General features: G+C 32.8%; 2 protein-coding genes across 2 annotated transcripts; both read left to right on the top strand.

Annotated features, from left to right (window-relative positions):
* Window positions 1-268: 268 nt before the first annotated feature.
* LOC149940414 (glutamate receptor 2-like) lies at window positions 269-12054 on the top strand. The gene is made up of 6 exons (XM_090179244.1): window positions 269-312; window positions 4512-4602; window positions 6516-6678; window positions 9592-9809; window positions 10829-11124; window positions 11769-12054. Exons 1-6 carry the CDS (start codon window positions 269-271, stop codon window positions 12052-12054), a joined length of 1098 nt encoding a protein of 365 aa, XP_090035370.1.
* Window positions 12055-12634: 580 nt separating this feature from the next.
* LOC149940415 (testicular acid phosphatase homolog) lies at window positions 12635-20642 on the top strand. The gene is made up of 9 exons (XM_090178109.1): window positions 12635-12787; window positions 13122-13220; window positions 16154-16234; window positions 16305-16457; window positions 16615-16686; window positions 17491-17580; window positions 17716-17836; window positions 17900-17985; window positions 20378-20642. Exons 1-9 carry the CDS (start codon window positions 12731-12733, stop codon window positions 20633-20635), a joined length of 1017 nt encoding a protein of 338 aa, XP_090034235.1. The 5' UTR covers window positions 12635-12730; the 3' UTR covers window positions 20636-20642.
* The last annotated feature ends 663 nt before the right edge of the window (window positions 20643-21305 follow it).

Below are 21305 nucleotides of genomic sequence, written 5' to 3' on the forward strand. Positions count from 1 at the left end.
TAGAGTTGTCTTTTATTTAGCAGACTATATTTTGGCGGAGGTCGGAAATTTCCTGCGTTCGGTAGTGGTCGCGGTTAATTGTGAATTTGAATTTTCACTCTTTTTGTAAAGGGACTTTTAAAATTATTTATCGGTTTTCCTTCGTCACTGATTAATTAAAGACTATATAAATCCTTTAAAATATAATATAATTTAATATTTAATATTATAGTTTGCACCTTTTGTAACTGTGACGAACGTAAATGGAACTGTACAATTTACAGGATACATGAAAGAACTACTGAACAACATAATTAAATACATGAACTTCAAGTAGGTACTACAACTGGTTAGGCTTAGTGGTTACCCACTTATTAGCACTGTTTATTTTCGAAACAAACAATTAGGAATTCTAATAACGTCATTGTTGATCTTTTAAACAATTGTTTGGGAACTTAAAGGGATTTTTTAGTATGACTTAATTTCATAATTTAAATTATCGTTTTCAGTCAAAATATCTCTAATATGTTGGATTTTTGTTAATTTATTGATTATTGTTTAAAATATGTCACTTTCAATGCACACTGTTTCTCACGTTCCATTATTTGAATGTCTTTTTAGCAGCGAACTACTTACACTATCATTTTATTTAATAAATAATGATTCTATTTACCTTTTTGAATTATTATTATTATTATTATTATTATTATTATTATTAATATTAATTTATTGATGTCTTAATACATACAATTTTTTCTATTTGTATCATACATCGTCTCAGTTCCGCATAAGCAATATTGCTTGTGCGTGGGTCGGATAATCTTACACTATACAAATACTTTACAAAAAAAACATAAATTAATTAGACAATATCTCTGAATACACAAATATTATAAATTAAGATTCTAACATTTTACATAAATTTTCCATACCAATATCAATTAACCAATGTTCAATTTTAGTTTTGAATGTATTTAATGAGTTACACAATTTTATATCATTGTTTAGTTTGTTATATATTTTCGGGCCTAAGTATGTAACATGTCTTTGGCGAATGCCTTTATGAGTTCTTAATGTATTAATATTTCTCGTTTCAACATTTCGAGTATTATATGTATTTTGACATAATATCGGGTCGTTTTTCTGATATGTATTTAGTAAAATTTGCTTAACGTATAATTGTTTAACCGTTAGGACTTTAAATTTATTATATATTCATACACGGTTTTCTGGGTAATTGGCTTTGAGACAGATGCTTATAATCTTATTCTGCATAACTTGCAGGGGCTCCGCCCCAGCCCAACATACCATAGCCTTTTATTGATTGAATAAGTGCGAAATAAATAACTCTTAACCAATAGACAGTTAGGAAGTTGCGTATAGTATAAAATCTGAATAGGCACCCTCGAAGCTTTTTAATTATCATGTTAATATGCTCTTTCCATTTCAAAGTACTATCTAGAATTACACCCAGATATTTAATTTTAAATACTCTTTCCAATATTAAACAATCATTCGAGCAATTTGTACAATTTCTGGTCCAATGGACTAGGATTTTATAGTTAAAATTATCATTAGTTCTAACTGCAAAACAGATATATTTAGTTTTATCTATATTTAATGTTAAAAAGTTTATGTTTAATACTTTATAAATCATGGTCATGCTATTTTGCGCTTTATCAAAGCTTCAAACCAAGAGTTTCCTTCGCGTAGAATGGTTGTGTCATCAGCGAAAGATAGTAATTCGCCTGGGAGGTTCGCACTACATAAATCGTTTATATATACCAGAAATAATATTGGACCAATCACAGTACCTTTCTAGGTATAGGTTTTAAACCACTGGAGTGCGATACCTCTCACAGCAGCTTTTTACAATTTATTTAGAAGCATAGAATGGGACACAGTATCAAAAGCTTTTTTCAAATCTAAAAAGATGCCGATTATTTTTTTATTTTGGTCTATTGAGTTATATAATTTTTTTGTTAATTCTAAAATAGCCTAATTTATTTCTAAAACCATACTGATTTTTTGACAAAAAGTTTGTCTTTTCAAGAAAGTTAACTAATTGTTTTTTTATTATTTTTTCAAAGATTTTTGAAATATTGCTTAATAATGATATAGGTCTATAATTTTCACAATTACTTCTTACACCTGCTTTAAATATTGGCACGATAATAGATTTTTTTTAATATATCAGGGAAAACTCCTTGTGCCAACGATAAATTAATTATATGGGCAATAGGTAAAGCTATACATTTTTTTAGGGTTTTCAATGTTTTAATATCAATATTGTCATGTCCTTTAGACGTTAAATTTTTTAAGCTAGAAATATATTCTTCAATGTCATTCGGAATAACTGGTTTGAAAAAAAGGCTCAACTCTTGGTCACGGATATTCGTAAATATAATTGTCAAAATCAATACTTGCGCTTCCATCAAGAATGTTTTTAGCCAGAGTAGGACCAACAGAGGCAAAATATTCGTTAAATACATTAGCCACTTTTTTAAGATTATTTTTTACAAGTATATCTTCAACCCCGTTATTTATTTTATCAATATTTTCATATTTATATATATATATATATATATATAAGATTATTTTTTACAAGTATATCTTCAACCCCGTTATTTATTTTATCAATATTTTCATATTTATATATATATATATATATATATATATAAATATGAAAATATTGATAAAATAAATAACGGGGTTGAAGATATACTTGTAAAAAATAATCTTAAAAAAGTGGCTAATGTATTTAACGAATATATATATATATATATATATATATATATATATATATATATATAAATTTGGGGTCTTGGTTGTTTGTTTTTATTTTATTTTTAAAATAGTTATATTTTCTGGTTCGAATTAAGCTTGTGAATTTGTTACGATAAGTTTGATAATAATTCCTGAGGTTGGAGTTAAATGGTTCACGTCTAGCTTGTTTCGAATAAAAATCACGTTTGCGAATTGAGGTCAACAGTGCATTAGTAATCCATGGTCTTAGTTTTTGATTTTTATGGCAAAGTTTAATATTTCTTTTAGTTTTCGTAGCGTTAATATGCTTTCGTAGAATTTCATCGAACATATTAGTTGCTGTGTTATATTCAAGTTCACTAGTTACAGAGGACCAGTCTTCTTTTTTGGTATTGGATAATTAGAAGATAATTTGATCATCCGTTTTTTTTAATTATTTGCGTTATTGACAGTTCTTAGGTTCGGAATGTTAATAGCAACTGCAAAGTGGTATGTTATATTTATTTTGTGGGTTAACGATGATATATTCGTAACGTCAACATTTTTAAAAAATATATGGTAAATGCAGGTTTTTGTTGTCGAAGTATAACTCTTGTATAAGTATTAATAGAAGAAAACAGTCCATATTGATATAATGTAGTTAAATATTCTGATACTGAAGGTTCGTTGGAATTTAGAATATCAATATTAATATCACCAATCCAAATAACATTAGAAAAGTTAAATAATACTGGCATGGTTAATTAATTTCATATATAAAATCATCAATATTAATGGTGGGTGATCTGTAACATGCTATGATACGGTAAATTATATTTTTTGGAAATTCTATATCTACTGTTTTTGTTGTGGCATTTGCAAATTCTATATTATTTTCACTGACAATTAAATAATAATAATAATTTAATATACATCACTATACCGTCATTTCTATTTTTATGTTTTGGAACAAAAAACATTATAACCGGGTATCTTAAAGTCATGAATATCATCAACTTCAAAGGTCTCAGTTAAAACAATAACATCTAACGATACTTTCAAAGATTCAAGTAATAACATAAATTCATCATAATGCTTTCTGAGTCTTCTAACATTTAGATGGTATATATTTGCAGAATGTGGTTGGCTTTGATAGACCCATAAAGATCATTACAGAGAAAAAATATATATTTATGGGTAGTGGCATATGTAACATAATACTTCATAAGTATGCCTCTATACAACATTTCCATAGAAACCTTTTCAATGAGACCTTGTTTCACACGGAACATACAATAAGCGGACACAAAAATGCAAAAATTATTATAATCCTTGGGCAATTGAAAATATTGCCATGGTAACGAAATCACGTGATCGCGAGGCACGACATAACTGTAGATTGTCAAAGCCAGAAACGCGCGATTGATTCAAAATCCACCTCACTACCTTCCGTTTACCATCAGTAGTGCTGATGACGCGTTATTCGTTATGGAGTTGGAAGTGACGTAAATTACGTCATATCCCGCGAACAAGGTTCCATCAAAGAAAATGCTTTTTTGGCATACTTATGAGGAATTATGTTACATATGGTAGTGGTCATAATGGATTATATAAGCTTCAATTGTTTTATTAAATGTATCTGCCACGTGGTCTGTACTCGCTATAAATTTCTGCTGCAAGCAGACAGCACAAAATTCAGTGTTATCCTCGGTCTGTTATCACATCATGTTTGGGTTGTATTTTTAATTTAATGCAAGATTTAGGGTTATCGACTTCTATTTTTCTAGTTACACATTACTGGTGTCATCTGATAGAACATTTGGCAAAAAAATTGAAAATGGATCATGGACAGGAATGCTTGGAATGCTGCAGAGAGAGGTAAAGTTGAGGATACGAAAATATGAAGATGTCAGGATTATACCTACTCTTTTTAATACAAACGGTATAATTTTAAGATGTAGAGGTATAGTTGTAATGTTTATAGGCGATGAATGTGCGATTTTTGGAAGCGTGTGAAATACAAATACAGGATTTCTAACAACTGTGTTCTGTACGCTAAATTCCTTGTATAGTTTGGATGTATTAATAAACGAATGGTGGCTGGACCTTTCTAACCCCAAATCTACACTGCGAATCGTTATGAAACCTATACAACACTTAATAACATTTTCTTCGCACATAAACTTGTGACATGTATCGTCTATATATGTTTTCTATTTGTGATATGTACTTTCTTCGTTATATGTCATGTACTATAGTTGTCTTAAGTGTAAAGCATGTATTCCTATAACGGGGTGGGTCTAACGGGCCGAAGACCAACCGAACGAAAGGGATCGGAATCTCTCGGCCCGAAATAAATCGTGCAACCAGTCGAAAGTTAAAATAAGTTTCTAAGACTTGTAAAGGGGAAAAGGTTCAACGGATCGAAAGGAAATAAACCGCTAAGAAAATTTAAAATTATTTATTTTTAAGAGTAAAAGGTTAATGGTGTCAACGGATCGAATAAGGCGGCATGATTTAATTATTAGTTTTTTTTTTTAAAAAAGGGGCTTGGTTTTCTAATTTAGAAATATTTTCGGGTATTTTTGGCGAAAAGACATTTTTTCGAGAGAATAACGCAAGTTTTGCAATTTACCGCACATTTTTTTAACGTATTTTTGACGTTTTATCAACACATTTTCGCCAATTTGAATGCATTTTAGAGGTCTGCCAATATCCTGACGGGACCAGGGCAAAAAAGGGGCTTTGGATGGGGACAAAATGTATGGAGAATTATACGGGTATTCTTATGAAAAAAAAACCTCATTTAACGAGACAAAAGTGCGTTTTTCGACGAATTTGCTAGGTACTGTCCTCTAGGTCGCGATGCTAGACAGCCCATCGTGATTAGCAAGAATGGGGTTGGTGAGGCACTTCGCGCCAATACTTAATTTATAACACAGCGTTTTGCGGCTACTACTTCGATTTCACTGATAACGATAATTGAAATATATAACATATATTTTTAAGACTTTTATTTATTTAATTATACAGCCTTTTAAAACATATTTTTTCGATCCGTTGGAACCTTTTATCTTTTACTATAAAAAACATATTTCTTTGATCCGTTGAAACCGTTTACCCTTAACTATAAAAAAAATAATTTTATTTCTATTCGTTGAAACTTTTTACATTTTTTTATTAAAAAAATAACATTTTTAAAACTTGCAATCGATTGGTGCTTTTCTTAGATTCGACCCCCTTCGATCGCTTGGTTTTTGGCCCATCGGACCCAGACCCCTATAACATCCATATAACGTGGAGCATTAACCGGCTATCAAAAGGACACGCATTGCACCTACAGATATTTGAATTTATTTACATTTGATGACAAAAATTAAACAATTTCGTTGAAAACCAGAGTAATTTGTTGAATTTTTCACTTCAGTTTTCAATAGATGAAAGTTTTTTTTTTTCATTTGGGGAATTTCCTGATTGCTTTGATGATACTCGATGATATTTTTTGAGAAATCAGTATATTTAGATCATCATATTAGTAACATTCAATGGAAGTTAATAAATTATCTTTGAGTATTTTATGGCAACACAATGACAATAGCTTTTGAACCATTTCTTTGGTCCCTTGACCATGAAAGAAACAGTCACTGGAATTAATTATTATAAGGCCTTATTCTAGACTAAAGGAGCCTTGAATCGACGAAATAGTGTCTACCACATTGCACAATTTCAATAATCTCGTCAACTTGTAGCCTCCCTAACTACATCTTATTTGTTTTGTTTTACTCATTTAGGAGGCGGATATGGCGCTCGTTCCAATTGCGCATTCACAAGAAAGATTTGAAGCTGTCGAAATGTCTGCCACGATCTCCATCAGCAGTACTAACATGTTAGTTGGCGTACCTGAAGATCTCGATTTAAGCTTCGCCTTCTGGAAAGCGGTTGAAAAAAAGGAAAGTATTCATTATCATTTCATTGTTTCTAAAATAATAAGCGAACCAGTTTGGAATACTTGTGATAACGATAGATTACGATTGTTTATTTTTAGGTAGCCTTTATTGTTGGTTTTTGTTTTCTATTGATTTGTTTCTTTGGAAAGTTGATAAGCGTCGTTCTCAGTGAATGGGATGTCGGAGTTAAATGCTGGACTATCTGTGTTATATTTTTTCAAAAAGGTAAAGTTGTCCTTAGTCACTGGAAATATAATACCACCGTAATATAATACGTATTAAATTACTTGATATAAAGAATGTTTGTTGCCGCCAATTTTCTCTGGTGGTGATAAAAGTTGCAAGTTTTTTTCAAAATAAATGACTACTGAAAGATTACAGTAAAAAAAATCAGGAAACTTTCTATAGAAATAACTATCGTTAACCCGGCTCGAGCTCGGGTTAACGATTTTCAACCAGAAGTGTAATTGGTTCGGGTTTGGGAGGTGGTAAACCCGAACGGGTCAGATTGCAAAACTAATCCCGTAAGCCTGATTAGTAGTCATTATTTCATTTTTGTTCTGTACTTTGTACATAGCATTTTTCATTGCCTTCCAGAGAACACACAGGGCTTAAAGATAAAACAACAAATCATTTTTATTTAAGCATTAAAAGTTTAAATCTGACTGAGTCCATATAAAATTAACTAGAGTATTCACCACTATTTCAACGATTTCTACATAGCGTTCAGTAACATTACTCTAGTCACAATTTAAAGGCGGTCTACTTGACAACCAAAATCGGAAATGGCTTCACCTTCGATTTTCTTAAATTTTTTAAGATTTTGCCAATCTAGTAAATTAATAATTATTTTGTGAATTTCTTCGGCAAGCCTGTTTACATTTTTAGTCTCTTTTTCTGAAATTAGCTCTCGTGTGGCCCCGAAGTGTAAGATAACGTCACAGCGCTTTCTTCGGTGGTACTCCGGGGATTCGCTTTGGCACCGACGGTTCCGTGTATACCAAATCATGATCGTAACCATCGTGGGACTGAGATAACGACCCTTGTTTGTTAATGGGTTTATTGGTCGATCGTATCGCTGTTAGAGTCATGCTGGACTGAAGGGATGTGTATTCTGTTGTTGGAAAGATTTCTATGATTGAAGTCCATGACATTGGCCAACATTTTTGGCCAAACAACTGGCGTCGTATGCGATCCAAGCTACGGTGTAGGTCTAAGTGACCAGAAGTAACGTTATCTCGAATCGAAAAGAGAAATGCAATCCCAATTTCTTGAAGCACCAGTAAAACTAAATTAAGTTCGTCATTTGTATGAACTTTTCGGTTTAGTAGGTCACTGGTCAACTTGAAACCGCGGGCTGCTCGAACAACTGGCTATGGAGCGCGCACCAGGCGGGGTTCTAAAAAACTCAATGACGGTGGCCATGTGGTGGTGTGCACGCTGTAAGGCATGAATGTCGAACTGGCTAGATCCAGGTTCTTGTGAGCCGTTGTAGATATCGTTAGCAAGGTATCATTTATTTTGTGGCGCTGGTTCTAACAGAGCTCGTGATAGAGCGTCGAGATGTTTCCTGCCATCTTTCTATTTTATAACTTCCGTTTGGGGTTTCAAAAGATGCAAGCCAACAAAGGCTATGACGTATAGATGGAAATTGGTAGGCCAAAAAGACAATTGTAAGACATTTAATTCCGGGGATCAGGAGAGATTATAGACTTGATCATCGTAAACAAAACGTGACATGGAAAAATATCATTTTCTTGGCTTTATTTTAAGGTTGATCCTACGTAGCCAAGTCAACCTAAATTAGTTAAATGGGTTTGGAATTCACGATTAAATATAGTATTGTCGTCGACGCGAGTGGGTTCAAAAACTGAGCTCCACCTCGTTCTAGTCACCAAACTCCGAGCTCAGTAGTACGTCGCAATTGAACTTTTGCATCAATAGCGCCTCGCCTCGGTGAGTTGTACTCCTGAAAGTGACATTCAGATTGGAAATCCCCGGGGGGAATGAATGGTTTATCGGCAACACGTAATTGAAGTGATCCAGCTTAAGGCTCATACAAATTCCGGGCTAATAATGTTATTAGTACTTCCCTAATCGATGACTTCCAATTGCTTTTTGATTTTAGGCCTTAAATTGAATTGATTTGGATACCCTTTCTTATTTGTGACTAGGTTACCACTTCTTATAATAATGAAAAAAATTCCTGGACATTATGGTTAAAGATTCCATTTTTTTTGGACCAGCGAAGCCTTTGGTAGGTTAATGGGAAAAAAAAACAAAAAATGCTTAATATTAAAGATCTAACGCATTGAAATTGTGGAAATGCGCGTTATTTCAAACCTACTTTTAAATAAAAAATCTATGTATAAATCGTTGATTTAGTGATATTTACTCCGGTCGATTTCACAAGGATAGAGCCTAGTGTTGTTTTCGTTAAAACGTAGGAGGCGACTCGCACATGGCACGTGAACCCCTTTCCCCCTCATAGTCTTGAAAAATGGTATTCGCGAGCATATTACAGAAACAGTTACAGGCTCGTCAGGCTGGTGTGAGCCAGCTCCGATACACCATAGAATGTCTCATTTATTTCTGAGATAAATGTCTTGTTTCATAAAACTATTATCGTTGGGTTTTGGGCTAGTTTAGGTTCGGGTTCGGAATTTGTATATCGGGTGAGGTTCGGACAAAACACATTTCGCGTCTAGTAGCGCTCGGGTTACATAAAACCAAACAAGTCGGTGAGCCTAAAATTTACAGTATCGAGGGCGCGACAAATATGAAACTTTATATATTTGTAAACAATTTATGAATAACGAAATTTGAGACATCGCTGGATATCGATAGTTATTTAAAGTTAAACAATTTGAAATCCAATTACCACTTAATATTTGAATTGATGTGAGAAAAATTATTTCAGGGGCGACACTCTTTCCTTCTTCAAATTCCGGAAGAATTTTGATAATGGTTTGGATTCTATCTACGTTCGTGCTCATGTCGGCCTTAAGCAGCGCTCTAACGTCGTTATTGTCAGTGTCTGGAGAGGCAGATTACGTCAAATCCATCGAGGATTTACCACGATTTTCTAAAACGAAAGTGATTTTGCCAAAAGGTTCATCCACCACCAAATATGTTGAGGTACTTGTATAAAATGAAAATAATTATAAATATCCTTCTTGTTGTCGATAATGTCCGAAGACATAATAGGCAGAGGTAAACATTTTAGCTCTTTCAAATAAAAATATTTACTGTTGTATTTTCTTAGATACTTGTAAACACGATAGTCCAAATTTAATATAAAGCTTTCTTAAGGTTACATTAATTTAAAAGTATATTATTTGCCATTATTTAGGAATAATTATATAACCAGTATGATATTTGGTTACTTAAGCATTTTATAAAAAGGTTTATTAATTTTAGTTTTTTTTGGAAACATTATTCATATTTCGCTTTGGTCCCATTCGATCGAAATCCCATTCGTTCGTAAACGATTTAACATTGAGTCCCAATCGATCGAAAATACCCCAATTGTGCGGTTTACAGCCCAATTTTGCACGTTTATATTATTTTTATAGTACATCAAATTTCGTTTTTATGAGACATATTTTAAATAGGTTTACTTCTTATATAAATAAGTGTTGATAGTCTTATTGGAGCCAGTTAGCTAAAATGGAGAAAATAGCTCACAAAGGAGGGTTAATAAAAAAGCTTTCTTATTGGATATCTCTTATCAGTTTGTAACTGGTTTACATAGAGGTCCATTGAAGAAGTCGCTTTAGCCTTACTCGACGCAATTGCTACAAACTTAACCATTCACATTAAAAAATGAAATTGTTCGAATTATCGTATTCTTGATATAAATAAAAAGATCAAAGCATAAATATATTTATAAAAGCGCGCCACCCTAGGGAAGTGAGAGACTAACCTAACCTAACCTAACCTAACCTAACCTAACCTAAAATTACCGTTAGTACACCTGTAGCAATTTTGTTTAGGTATAACGTTTTTTACGTACCCTGCTATATCTCGGGGCAGAAGTAAAAAACAAAACAAAAGGTCCCAATGAACCGAATCCGCCTTTTGGACTATATTTCGGAAACATATTGAATTCGGTCGAATGGGATTTCGATCGAATGGGAATATACCTCATATTTCAGAACTCGCAAAATCCACTTATGAAGTACATTTGGAGAAGCGTAACGGCCGGCGAGAGTAAAATATTGCATCCGGATAGGTTTCATGATGATTCTATCCTGGACAGCGTCGCGAAAGGAGAATACGTTATAATGAAAAACATAGATGAGTTGAAAGCCATTCTGAGGGGCTTGTCAAGGAAAAGCGTCAACAAAGACTGCAGCAACTTCGAACTGTCACAGCCCATTCGTTCTATAACTTTGTCTCTGGCGTTTCGCAAAGGACTTCCTACAAACTTCATCAGCAAAGTTAACGACATGTGAGGAAACATTTATTATTTAAATACAGCACACTCTGTGGATAAGATGTCTTTTCAGTTGGTCCGATGCAATCAATTTTACCATTGGTTCCAAAATAAATTGGTTCAATATATCGGTCTATTGCCTTAATTAATTTTTAAACCTAATTAGGCAAATTAATTCAATAAATTAGATTCTAGTAATATTATTTTACTCACATTTTCAAGCCGTGTTTTTCAGTGAAAAAGTCGTTATTTTTTCGAACCAACGATATTCTTATGTTTTCAATGACGCTATACAAGATTCCCATTGACCAATTAATTCCAGCACCTAGCGGTGAAAAATTAAGTTTTGGAAAAACGTGAAAATAATTTACGAAATCGATTAAATTTGGTCAGCGAGTGTCCCCCGGCAAGTATAAGCAAAACATTTCAACTTTTTGGAAACATTTTTTAAAAAACCTAACTTATTCGAGCAAATAAAAACACCCTGTATATAATTGAAAATATAGCATCTTCTTCAATTGTTACCTTGATTCGGATAAAAAAAAATCGTCGATATATATCTTAATTCACGGTTTAACCTTCCCATATTCAAGAACCAACTCTTACCAAGACAATCATTAAGTTTAAATAAAATTAGTATGAACTATTTTTTTTTCCAGAATTTTATGGACGGTGGACACAAATTATCTTAGGTTTTTGGATCCTGGTGTGAATATTGAATACAGACGCTGTTTGGCACAAAACAACAATAAAGATAAAGAAATATCACTTGGATTTGCTCTTTGCAAAGGTCCATTGATCCTGTTAGGAGCTGGATACGCAGTCTCTTTCTTTACCGTGCTTATGGAACGACTAAAAAAACACTCCGGGAGAGCCTACGCAAAGAAACGAGCCAAACTCTTTGCACCCGACCAGAAGAAGAAAGTCGAAAGGAAAAAATCCTAAATAAGCTCAAATATCATTATCTAAAAAAACTGAATGTGTATTGCGGCCTAGTCATTTTATCTTACTACATATTTTTATTCTCAAGTTTAATTAATTTTTCTTAAAAACCCTAATAAGTAAGACAAAAACTCCAAATAACCATGAGCCAAAAATATGTCTAAACAATAAGTAGTAAAAACCAAGCGTTGCTTTTAAATAACTACATTGTCATCAATTACGCTTTACGACTTGTTTTTCAAGTAACTAGCGCCAGTTACAACTAGTTCTGTTAAGCTAATAGCAGAAATGTGAAATTAGGTGAAAAATGTAACGTTACTTTCCTTTTTAAAGTGCCGTATCGCAACTTCACATATTTTAGTTTAGTTATATATTGTTTCGAGGAATTAAATAATCGCTAGGTTCAGTCGTTCTCCCTATCTATCTAGAATAATATGAAAAGAGTCTTTCGACCTTGATCTCGTTATTTTTTACTGTAGCAGCATCGCTAAATAAATACGCTTTTTCATTCTGTACACGTACTCCGAAATTTCGTTCAAAGAGATAAGCTGAAAATCAGTCTTGATTTGGTCGGATACATAATTCCATTTTGCTCCGATATGTTTCGTTGTACTCGTTAAGTTTTCAAAGTTATTTTCGTGGATTGCAATTCCAACATAAATTGAAAATTATTAAAATTATGAATATAAAAATGTCAAACTTACCAAATTTGGAAACGTTAAAAATGGTGCAAATAGTAAGTTACTTTTTTGATGATGAAAATCGGTTTGTAGTTTTAATTTTTTCAATTAAACCGTCTTACGTTTAAAGGAAATATTTATGATTTGCTGTTTTTTTACAATCGACGATCATTTAAAGACCGTACTTTCATTTTGTAAAATCGCGGCACTTTGCCAATTGCCAGTATGGGAAAATTCAAAATTCATTAATTGGCTTTAATACAATCAAAAAATATCTTGATTAAATTAATAACGATACGTTACGTTTGTTTGCAAATATATTATTATTATTATTACCATACCCGTTTTATTTTACGAAAATATACCGCAAATTAATATTTAAAACCACAGGTTTTTCGTCACGGACTTCGAACCCCGTTCTCAAACTATGTTTACCCTGGCGATCCCAACCAGGAATTTTTAGACCTCGGAATTGGACAACTGACCAAAGTGAGTATTTTCTTAAGTAAGGTAAAAACTTTATTATAAATATAATAGCTACGATTTTAAGTTCGATTAGACCTTTTTTCAAAGTTTGCCAGGTAAAGTTATTGGTCATTGATTACAAATATGCTATTTCGTTACGGCTGTGTTTCGAAGTTATTTCACAAGCACTCTAGCTAACTTTCGAACTCTTAGCTTTAATTCTTAAAGTCCAGTAACTTTAGGATTTCACTTCGGAAAAACTTGTTTTAATTGAGTAACTTATTGAATAGTACCATTTCCTCTTAGAATGTTCCATCAGCTTCTTAAAACACAGCTCTTTAACTTGATCACTCATTATTTTCCTAAGTCGATTACAATTCTGGCGTAATAGTCCAGTAAATTTAGGAAAACAAATCGACCAAACTTCGGAAAAAATTACCCCGGGCTGAATTTTTGCATACACCTTTATTTAGTACCTAAAAAAGTTGTGTCAAAAGTCCCCATCATTGGGGTGTATGGAACTTTTTTTTTTGGCTGTGAAAATGACTGGCAAAAATAATATTACGAAGTAGCCCTGTTGCTCTGGAGAAGGTCAAAGTTTAATTGGATTTAATTGGTTAAGTAGTTATTTTAATATTAAATAATAGTTGACACCCCACCCTTCGTTTTCTAATAAAAAACGCCTAGGTTTAAGGCCAATTTCGAATGTAAAATGTTCTGAGGCGAATTCTAAGACAAAATGTTGCGTTTAGTTTGAAAAAACTAGTTTCAAGACTGTCCGACTTGACATTCAACCATCAGAAGGCTTTCCAGGTCGTTACGACCACAGCACATGTAGTTTCAAAGTGAACGGTACCAAAGATATTTTTGGGAAAAAAAATTATAAAAATAAAAAAGTAAATATCAAATATGAATAAATAAATAAATTAATAAATACATTTAGAAAGATTGAGAAAACGACCACTCTTGCACATCGCACGTGATGATGTTACCGAATGATAAATTTATCGTGTGTTAAACTTTTTATTCTTCGCTTTGAGCTTCTTGTCCTTCGTTTTCTTCTCGTTTTTAATTTCCGTTTTGTTCTTGTTCTTCATTTTCAATTTCTTGTTGTTCTTCGATTTCATTTTCTTCTGGTTCTTCGATTTCATTTTCTTCTTATTCTTCAATTTAATTTTCATCTTGTTCTTCGGTTTATTTTTCTGCTGAATTGTCTATTTCCTTATCGCTCTTTTCTTATTTTTCTGTTGAATCTATTTCTAAAGGTTTACAATTTTGGTATGATTGCCCGTGAAAATTAGCGCCAACTGATGAACAGTGAAGTATGAGCTTTCGACAACCTCTTAATGGTCCACATCTTTTTAAACAGTTACAAAAATCATGTTCAAAAGATATTCCGGAGCCGGCGGTGGTTTTTGGTTGTAATAGATAATCTTTATTTATCCATCCCCAAAACTGTAGGATATAATTCATTACCTAACCACTTCTGAACTTAATAATACTATCGAAATAAATGCTCTTTAGCTGCATTTTCTGTAGGTGGAAAAAATATAGGTTTACTGACTTCTTTCTATGTATAGATTTTGTGAAGCATCTAAAACGATATTCATAAATGCAAATTTCTGTTAAAGGAGCCCCATACATGGCCCAAATAACCCGTATTCCATTGGAAGCAAGCAATTCATGAGAAACTGAAGGTTGTTTGAAAACATGAGCTGCAACTTGTAAATCTTCTCGTTTTTCTTATGTTTTTACCTTTATTAAAAAGAGCAGATGATGTGTCACACCCGGTAGCTGCGTGTAAAAATAAAATATGTTCTCTGCCTTTTTCATATCAGTCAAAACTTCGATAAGAATAAATTTTTCGCTGAACATTTATTTTTCCCGGTTTCAATAAAAATTTATTTATTCATATTTGATGTTTACTTTTATTTTTATAATTTTTTTCCCAAAAATATCTTTGGTACCGTTCGCTTTGAAACTGCATGTGCTGTGGTCGTAACGACCTAGAATGCCCTCTGGTGGTTCAATGTCAATTCGGGCAGTCTTGAAACTAGTTTTTTCAAACTAAGCGCAACATTTTGTCTTAGAATTCGCCTTAGAACATTTTACATTCGAAATTGGCGTTAAATCTGGGGCGTTTTTTATTAGAAAACGAAGGGTGGGGTGTCAATTATTATTTAATATTAAAATAACTACTTAATCAATTAAATCGAATTAAACTTTGACCTTCTCCAGAGCAATAGGGCTCCTTTGAAATATTACTAGAAGTTTTAAGTAATAAGCAATATGGAAGAAATATACCGTTTTTCATTATTACTTAAAGATATTTTAAATTTTTTAGCTCGTGACCTTTGACGTTTTGATAAAATCGACGTTTTAAGAGTTTATAAGACAATGTGAAGAAGAATGACACCTCATATGTTGAGTTTGGGTAAAATGTTTTTAAAATATAAGCGAATATAAAATGGCGGCCATTTTCCAAGATGGCGGTGATAGTTGGCACTAATCTATTACGCGAGAATTTTAATCGACTTAGGAAAATAATGAGTGATAAAGTTAAAGAGCTGTGTTTTAAGAAGCTGATGAACCATTCTAAGAGGGAATGGTACTATTCAATAAGATACTCAATTAAAACAATTTTGAATTTCAATAATGATATACTTTTATCCACTTGCCATCGCGCTTTCTTAAATATTTGGTAAATATTTGGTGGGTTAAAAAAGTAAAAATGGGGGCAGCTCACAGTAATTGTTTCGTTAAGCCAAAACCCTGATGATTTCAATTTTGTTTGTTATTCTAAATTTGTATTACATATTTGCTAGTAATTTTTCACGACAATAGAGCAGTGTTTAACAAATAGCGAGTATAACTCAGTTTTTAATTAAATCACTTTCTTCATAACTTTCTAAATTTTGGGAAAATTATATTATTATTTGATGTCATGTTGTGCGTAGGAAGGAAGAATTCAAATGTTTCAATTGGGAAAAGTACTGGGCAAACGCTACGAATCATTTGTAAATTTCAATCCACGTAATGTAAGTTCAATCTCATAAAACGAGTTATAATCAGCCGTTATTGGATACGGATTTTCCTATATTTGCATAGATATACGCGAGGAGTACTGGAATAGATCGATGTTTGGATAGCGTAAGTTCGTTCCTGGCATCATTTTGCCCTCCGAAAGGGTATTACAAATGGAATGAGCAGCTAGACTGGCAACCTATACCTATTAACACAATGCCCAGAGAAATGGACAAGGTATTATTTTGCTTTTCTTGGTTTCGTCCTGTAGTACAATATCTCAGTAGCCAGTAAGAACGATACGAAGTATTTGTTCGGGTCTGTACCATTTCCGATGTATTTCATTTATACTAAATTATAACCAAATAACTTTGTTTCTTCAAATGACTCGCAGGATCTTCATTCAACCGATCACAAGGGCATAACACTTAGATTCTCTAGACCGCAACTGACCGATGATTTGAAAGTACGTGTAATTTTCAAAAATACCTTACAAACGACGTGTCTTATTATGACCCAAAGAAGGACTAATACTTTAAAATTTAAATTAGGATTTTATTTTATAGATTTGACTAGTGGAGGCCTTAAGACTGAAAATAAGAATCGCTTTTCTTAAAAACAAATCCCACTGTAGATGTGAAAATAAGTCCATGCTAATTTTATTTTTTTTTAATATTTAAATTGCTACTTAAATAAAAATCGAATCATTCGATTTTCTCTCCAAATTTTACTAAATTTAAAATCCAAATCTTTGTTTTAATTAAACAGACGTCTCTCCAGCCTGTAAGGCCGTTAGTGCCCGACAGTAGAATAAACATTTTCTTTTCGGCCTTATTATCAACCAATTATGGCATGACGGTCGCAGTACATATATGCTTGGACAGATAATTATATCGAAAATCGAATTTCGAGACAGAGATTCCCACAGTAGACTGGTTTCGACCATTTGGAGCTCATTAGTATTGTGTAGGAACTTTGGCTATCCTTGTAAATCTGCCGATATCAGTATATCTAACATACATCCAATGAGCTGCTCACTTATAGGGAACCCAGGATGTATATGAGTTTTACTGATAACGGCAGATTTCCGAGTAAAGCCAGAGTTCCTACACAGTAGTGATGAGCCCCAAAGGGGTGAAATCGGTCTACTGTGGGAATCTCAGGTTGAAATTTTGATAAATTCCTATTTGTAATTTGGTCAAATATTTATTTAAAAAAACTTTTTTTAAATACTGCATTATATTTAATACACTATTTTAAATTTATGTAGAGGTCAGTGAAAAAACTTGAAGGGGCAACCGGAGTACTGTTCGAAAATTCTATCGGATTCTTCTCTCTACTCGATGGTGTCATTTCCGAGGCAAGTCATATCTTTTACTTTTGTGTCTTAGGATGCGAAACGTTCTAAAGAAACAAAGCTTTATTATTAAATATCTCAAGTTTTTCAATGGGAATTGGTAACTTCAATTTTTCGGTGGTTTGAATTATACTTTAGGTTGAGCACGGGTTACAATTATCGCCGAACGTTGCCGAGCATGTGGAGGATATTTATAGTGTACTAAATCAATATTTTTACGAAATGATAGCGAGGCCTAAGGACATGGTGTCCGCTGGAGGTTAGCTTTATTCATTTATTGTAATAAACAGTTTAACTCTTTAACGTTTTATTTTTGTTTTAGAAGGCTTATTCAGAGAAACTTTAAAAAATATCAAAAGCGCTAACAACGATTTAAATTCCTCGACGAAGGCTTTCGTTTACTGCACCGTAAGTTATGGATAAGGGCAGTCGCTAACATACATCAGGAGACTATCTATGTATACACTTACAAGGAGACATCCCGAAGTGTAACCCACCGATTTTGTTCAAACTCGGGGGATTGGTAGACCTTCATGTATCATGAAAAATCCTAAAGGGAATTTATTCAATGGGCAACCGTTTTGCCATGGTAACGAAAAATGTTTTTGACAACAACAAATGGAAATTTTCCCATTGAAAATAACATGAGATTCTGACCGATTCCTAGGGGCCCTACTGTGAAAAATTTTAACAAATTTCCAAATTTCGAAAATGCCAAAAAAAGAAAAAAGAAATAAAAAAATTGACAATAAAAACATCAAAATTGATCAAATTTTGATCAATTTGAGGTCAAAATCCCATGTTATTTTCAATGGGAAAATTTAATATTTTGTATTGTCAAAAACATTTTTCGTTGCCATGGCAAAACGGTTGCCCATTGAATAAATTCCCTATAGGATTTTTTCATCATACATGAACGTCTACCAATCCCCCGAGTTTGAATAAAATCGGTGGGTTACACTTCGGGATGTCTCCTTGTTAGAATTTCCAAGGATAAATCTTAAATTTTCTTGAGATGCGGGAAGTGCTTAAACTATGTCGCAGGAAGACAAAATTCTTATCTGGAAATGAATTTATCAAAACTGAATATCTAAAATTAATCATTTTTTTCAAGAAACTGATCTAGTGCCGCGTAATAACACGTACTTAGATGGTCTAAAAAGAATTCAGAAAGTAAGGGAAATTGTGTTAAAGAGCAGGTTGAACGTCAACTACCTTCCGAGTTTAGCTTACAAGTGTTAGTACGTTAATCTCCTCTATGAACCACGACCGTATCAATGAGAGTCATAAAGGCCGCTATAGCCTTCCTGAAACATTCTAAGTGTATCCATATTTAGATTCCCGGTACTACTCATTTTTCTTATTTATTGACTTAAATCATACAACATCAAACGAATTAAGTTGAATCAAAAAAATATATACAACGATTTTTTTCAATAATTTCCTTAAAAGACATCCGAACTTAACGGTATCATCCGTAATGCAGAGTGATTTAACATACACAGCCAAGATTATATCAATAATGGAATTAGATGTTTTTATAAATTAACGTGGCCTTATTGTTTAAATGTAGCTACTACGTCACGTCTTTAATTTTTTTAAATTATGAGCGTGCGCTTAAGGCGAGAGAAACGTCGGATTTTAAAACTATCTATGACATAGTGACGTAGAAGCAACATAAAAACAAGTTCGGCAAGCGTAGCTGAATAATTAGAAAAACCTATCACATGTTTTAAAATATTTTATTTTAAATAAGGCACCTACCATTCGTAAAAATTATTATTGACCGTTTTTGATAAATTGATCAATTTCAAATTACTCTCATTTCACAAACTCATTCCTTGTTGAGTTTAAGTTATCTCCCCACTGGTTAAAAGTGTTTTACATCGAGTTCTTCGGTTTCACTTTTCCATGAAACTTGTTGGTGTTGACAGTAATAGTAAGTGTAAGGAGCTCTTGGCTTGCGTGGCATGAAGAACTTGCCATCACCTTCTTACCCTATTTTACCCGGTCACATGAAATAAAGGCATTGAAAGTCGCTAGCTGAGTTGGGTGGTGTTTTGGCTACTAACCTAAATGAAAGTTAATTTTTTTTATGGCTTACAAATATTTTTTTAATCTTCTGAAAAAACAGTATTTGATATACAGTATCACTATTTAGTTATTTAATGATGTCAGAGAAAAATTGTAGTGAATTTTACCTAGTGGGCGTTAACTTAAATTATATCATTTATAAAATATATTGTAAAAAAATACTATAATTTTATTTAGTGTAAAATTTACAAATAAGCCAATCAACGCGTAGGGTACTTAAATATCCCGCCTTTTTGGTCAAAAAGTTGCTAATGTATCGCTTGGATTTTGGCGCTAGCGACATCAGTTAAAAAAGAGCTACTTCTCGTTTAGTCGGCACTTGCTTTAATGAATTGAAAATGAAACGATCAGCTTGAAGCAATAACGAAAAAGATAAACCTTTGGAAAAATAGAAACAGTTGAATAACTATAGAAGTTTCATAATAAATTCTCAAAGTTGAATAACTAATTTAACTTGAATTTTTTTCTGCGCAATTTCATTGTATAGACTTTAAAACTATTTAATTATAGGATTTCAAGTTCAGTAGAAAAACTTTGTAATCTGAAGTTGAGCAAATGTTTTAAATTTGACCCTTTTGTTTACATTAACCAAATATAACAAGAATGCCGTTCATTAGCTAACAAATTATTTTAAGGAATAAACACGAAATTTTAAGCATTATGATAGAGCTGTTTAGTTAAAAACATTAAAGGTCGCATTTTTCAGAGTGATAATAATGTGATTGCACTAATGTGCGTTCTGGGTGTGTACAAATGGAAAAGAATGGACTTCGGAGCTACATTTATCATCGAACTTCATGAAATAGACGGAAAACCTCACGTTTGTCTGCTGTACAACGAAAACCCCGCGAAAAGTCCAGAAAATTTCGTTGTTGTTCAACTTGTGAAAGGAGAAACTTACAGCCCAACAAGCGCGTTCGAAGATGTAGGAAATGATTATATTAATAAAGCTAACGAACTATAAAAATGTACCATGAATTTTAATATAATTACTATAATACTATTTTTATGACTTCCGAATAATGGTGCCTACTACGCTCTTACGGCTCGTTATTATAGGAAGCTTATTATTTCACGTTATACGGTGAAAGAATATTAACGTTTTTTTAAACGATATTATTTTGGGGTAGAATTAAGAAACTGGAATAATATCTAAGCAGTAAAGCAATTGATATAGTACCAGCTTCAAAACTTATTACCCTTTCTGGGTTGTCTCCATAAAAGATGAACAGATGAGAAATATATATTATTATTATTACAGTAGGCCTAAAAACGTATCAGTAGGCCAACTGATACAAGTTTTCAATTAGTATTTAATGTGAAATCTTTTTGATTTCAACCATTCTCTAACGTTTTTTGAGTCTAATCAACATGCCACTAAATTATTCTCGTGATCAACATGCTTTTATGGTCGTGTTATTCTATGGTGAAGACAATCGTAAGTGAATTGTTCACCGTTCGATATCCAGCCACAACACGGTTCTTGGAGCTGTTCATGACTCTCAGACTTACGGAAATGTCAAACCCAGATTTCGTGGACCAGGTCATAAAAACATCAATATGGAAGACACCGTTCTAGCCTATTTTGTTACGTATCCTCGAGCAAGCGTCGTTTGGACCACTCTTCGCAATCA

The sequence above is a fragment of the Leiobunum rupestre genome, chromosome 6 (genome assembly GCF_980474605.1).
Source record: "Leiobunum rupestre chromosome 6, qqLeiRupe1.1.hap1, whole genome shotgun sequence".
Taxonomy (NCBI): Eukaryota; Metazoa; Arthropoda; class Arachnida; order Opiliones; family Sclerosomatidae; genus Leiobunum; species Leiobunum rupestre.

Excerpts from the sequence above, each read along its gene's own strand:
- LOC149940414 (XM_090179244.1), top strand. The coding sequence starts at position 269 with ATGAAAGAACTACTGAACAACATAATTAAATACATGAACTTCAA. Across the intron at positions 313-4,511 it reads ATTAAATACATGAACTTCAA|TTACACATTACTGGTGTCAT; the intron begins GTAGGTACTACA and ends CTATTTTTCTAG. Across the intron at positions 6,679-9,591 it reads AGCGGTTGAAAAAAAGGAAA|GGGCGACACTCTTTCCTTCT; the intron begins GTATTCATTATC and ends AAATTATTTCAG.
- LOC149940415 (XM_090178109.1), top strand. The coding sequence starts at position 12,731 with ATGAATATAAAAATGTCAAACTTACCAAATTTGGAAACGTTAAAAATG. Across the intron at positions 16,458-16,614 it reads TGCCCAGAGAAATGGACAAG|GATCTTCATTCAACCGATCA; the intron begins GTATTATTTTGC and ends AATGACTCGCAG. Across the intron at positions 17,581-17,715 it reads TCGATGGTGTCATTTCCGAG|GTTGAGCACGGGTTACAATT; the intron begins GCAAGTCATATC and ends ATTATACTTTAG.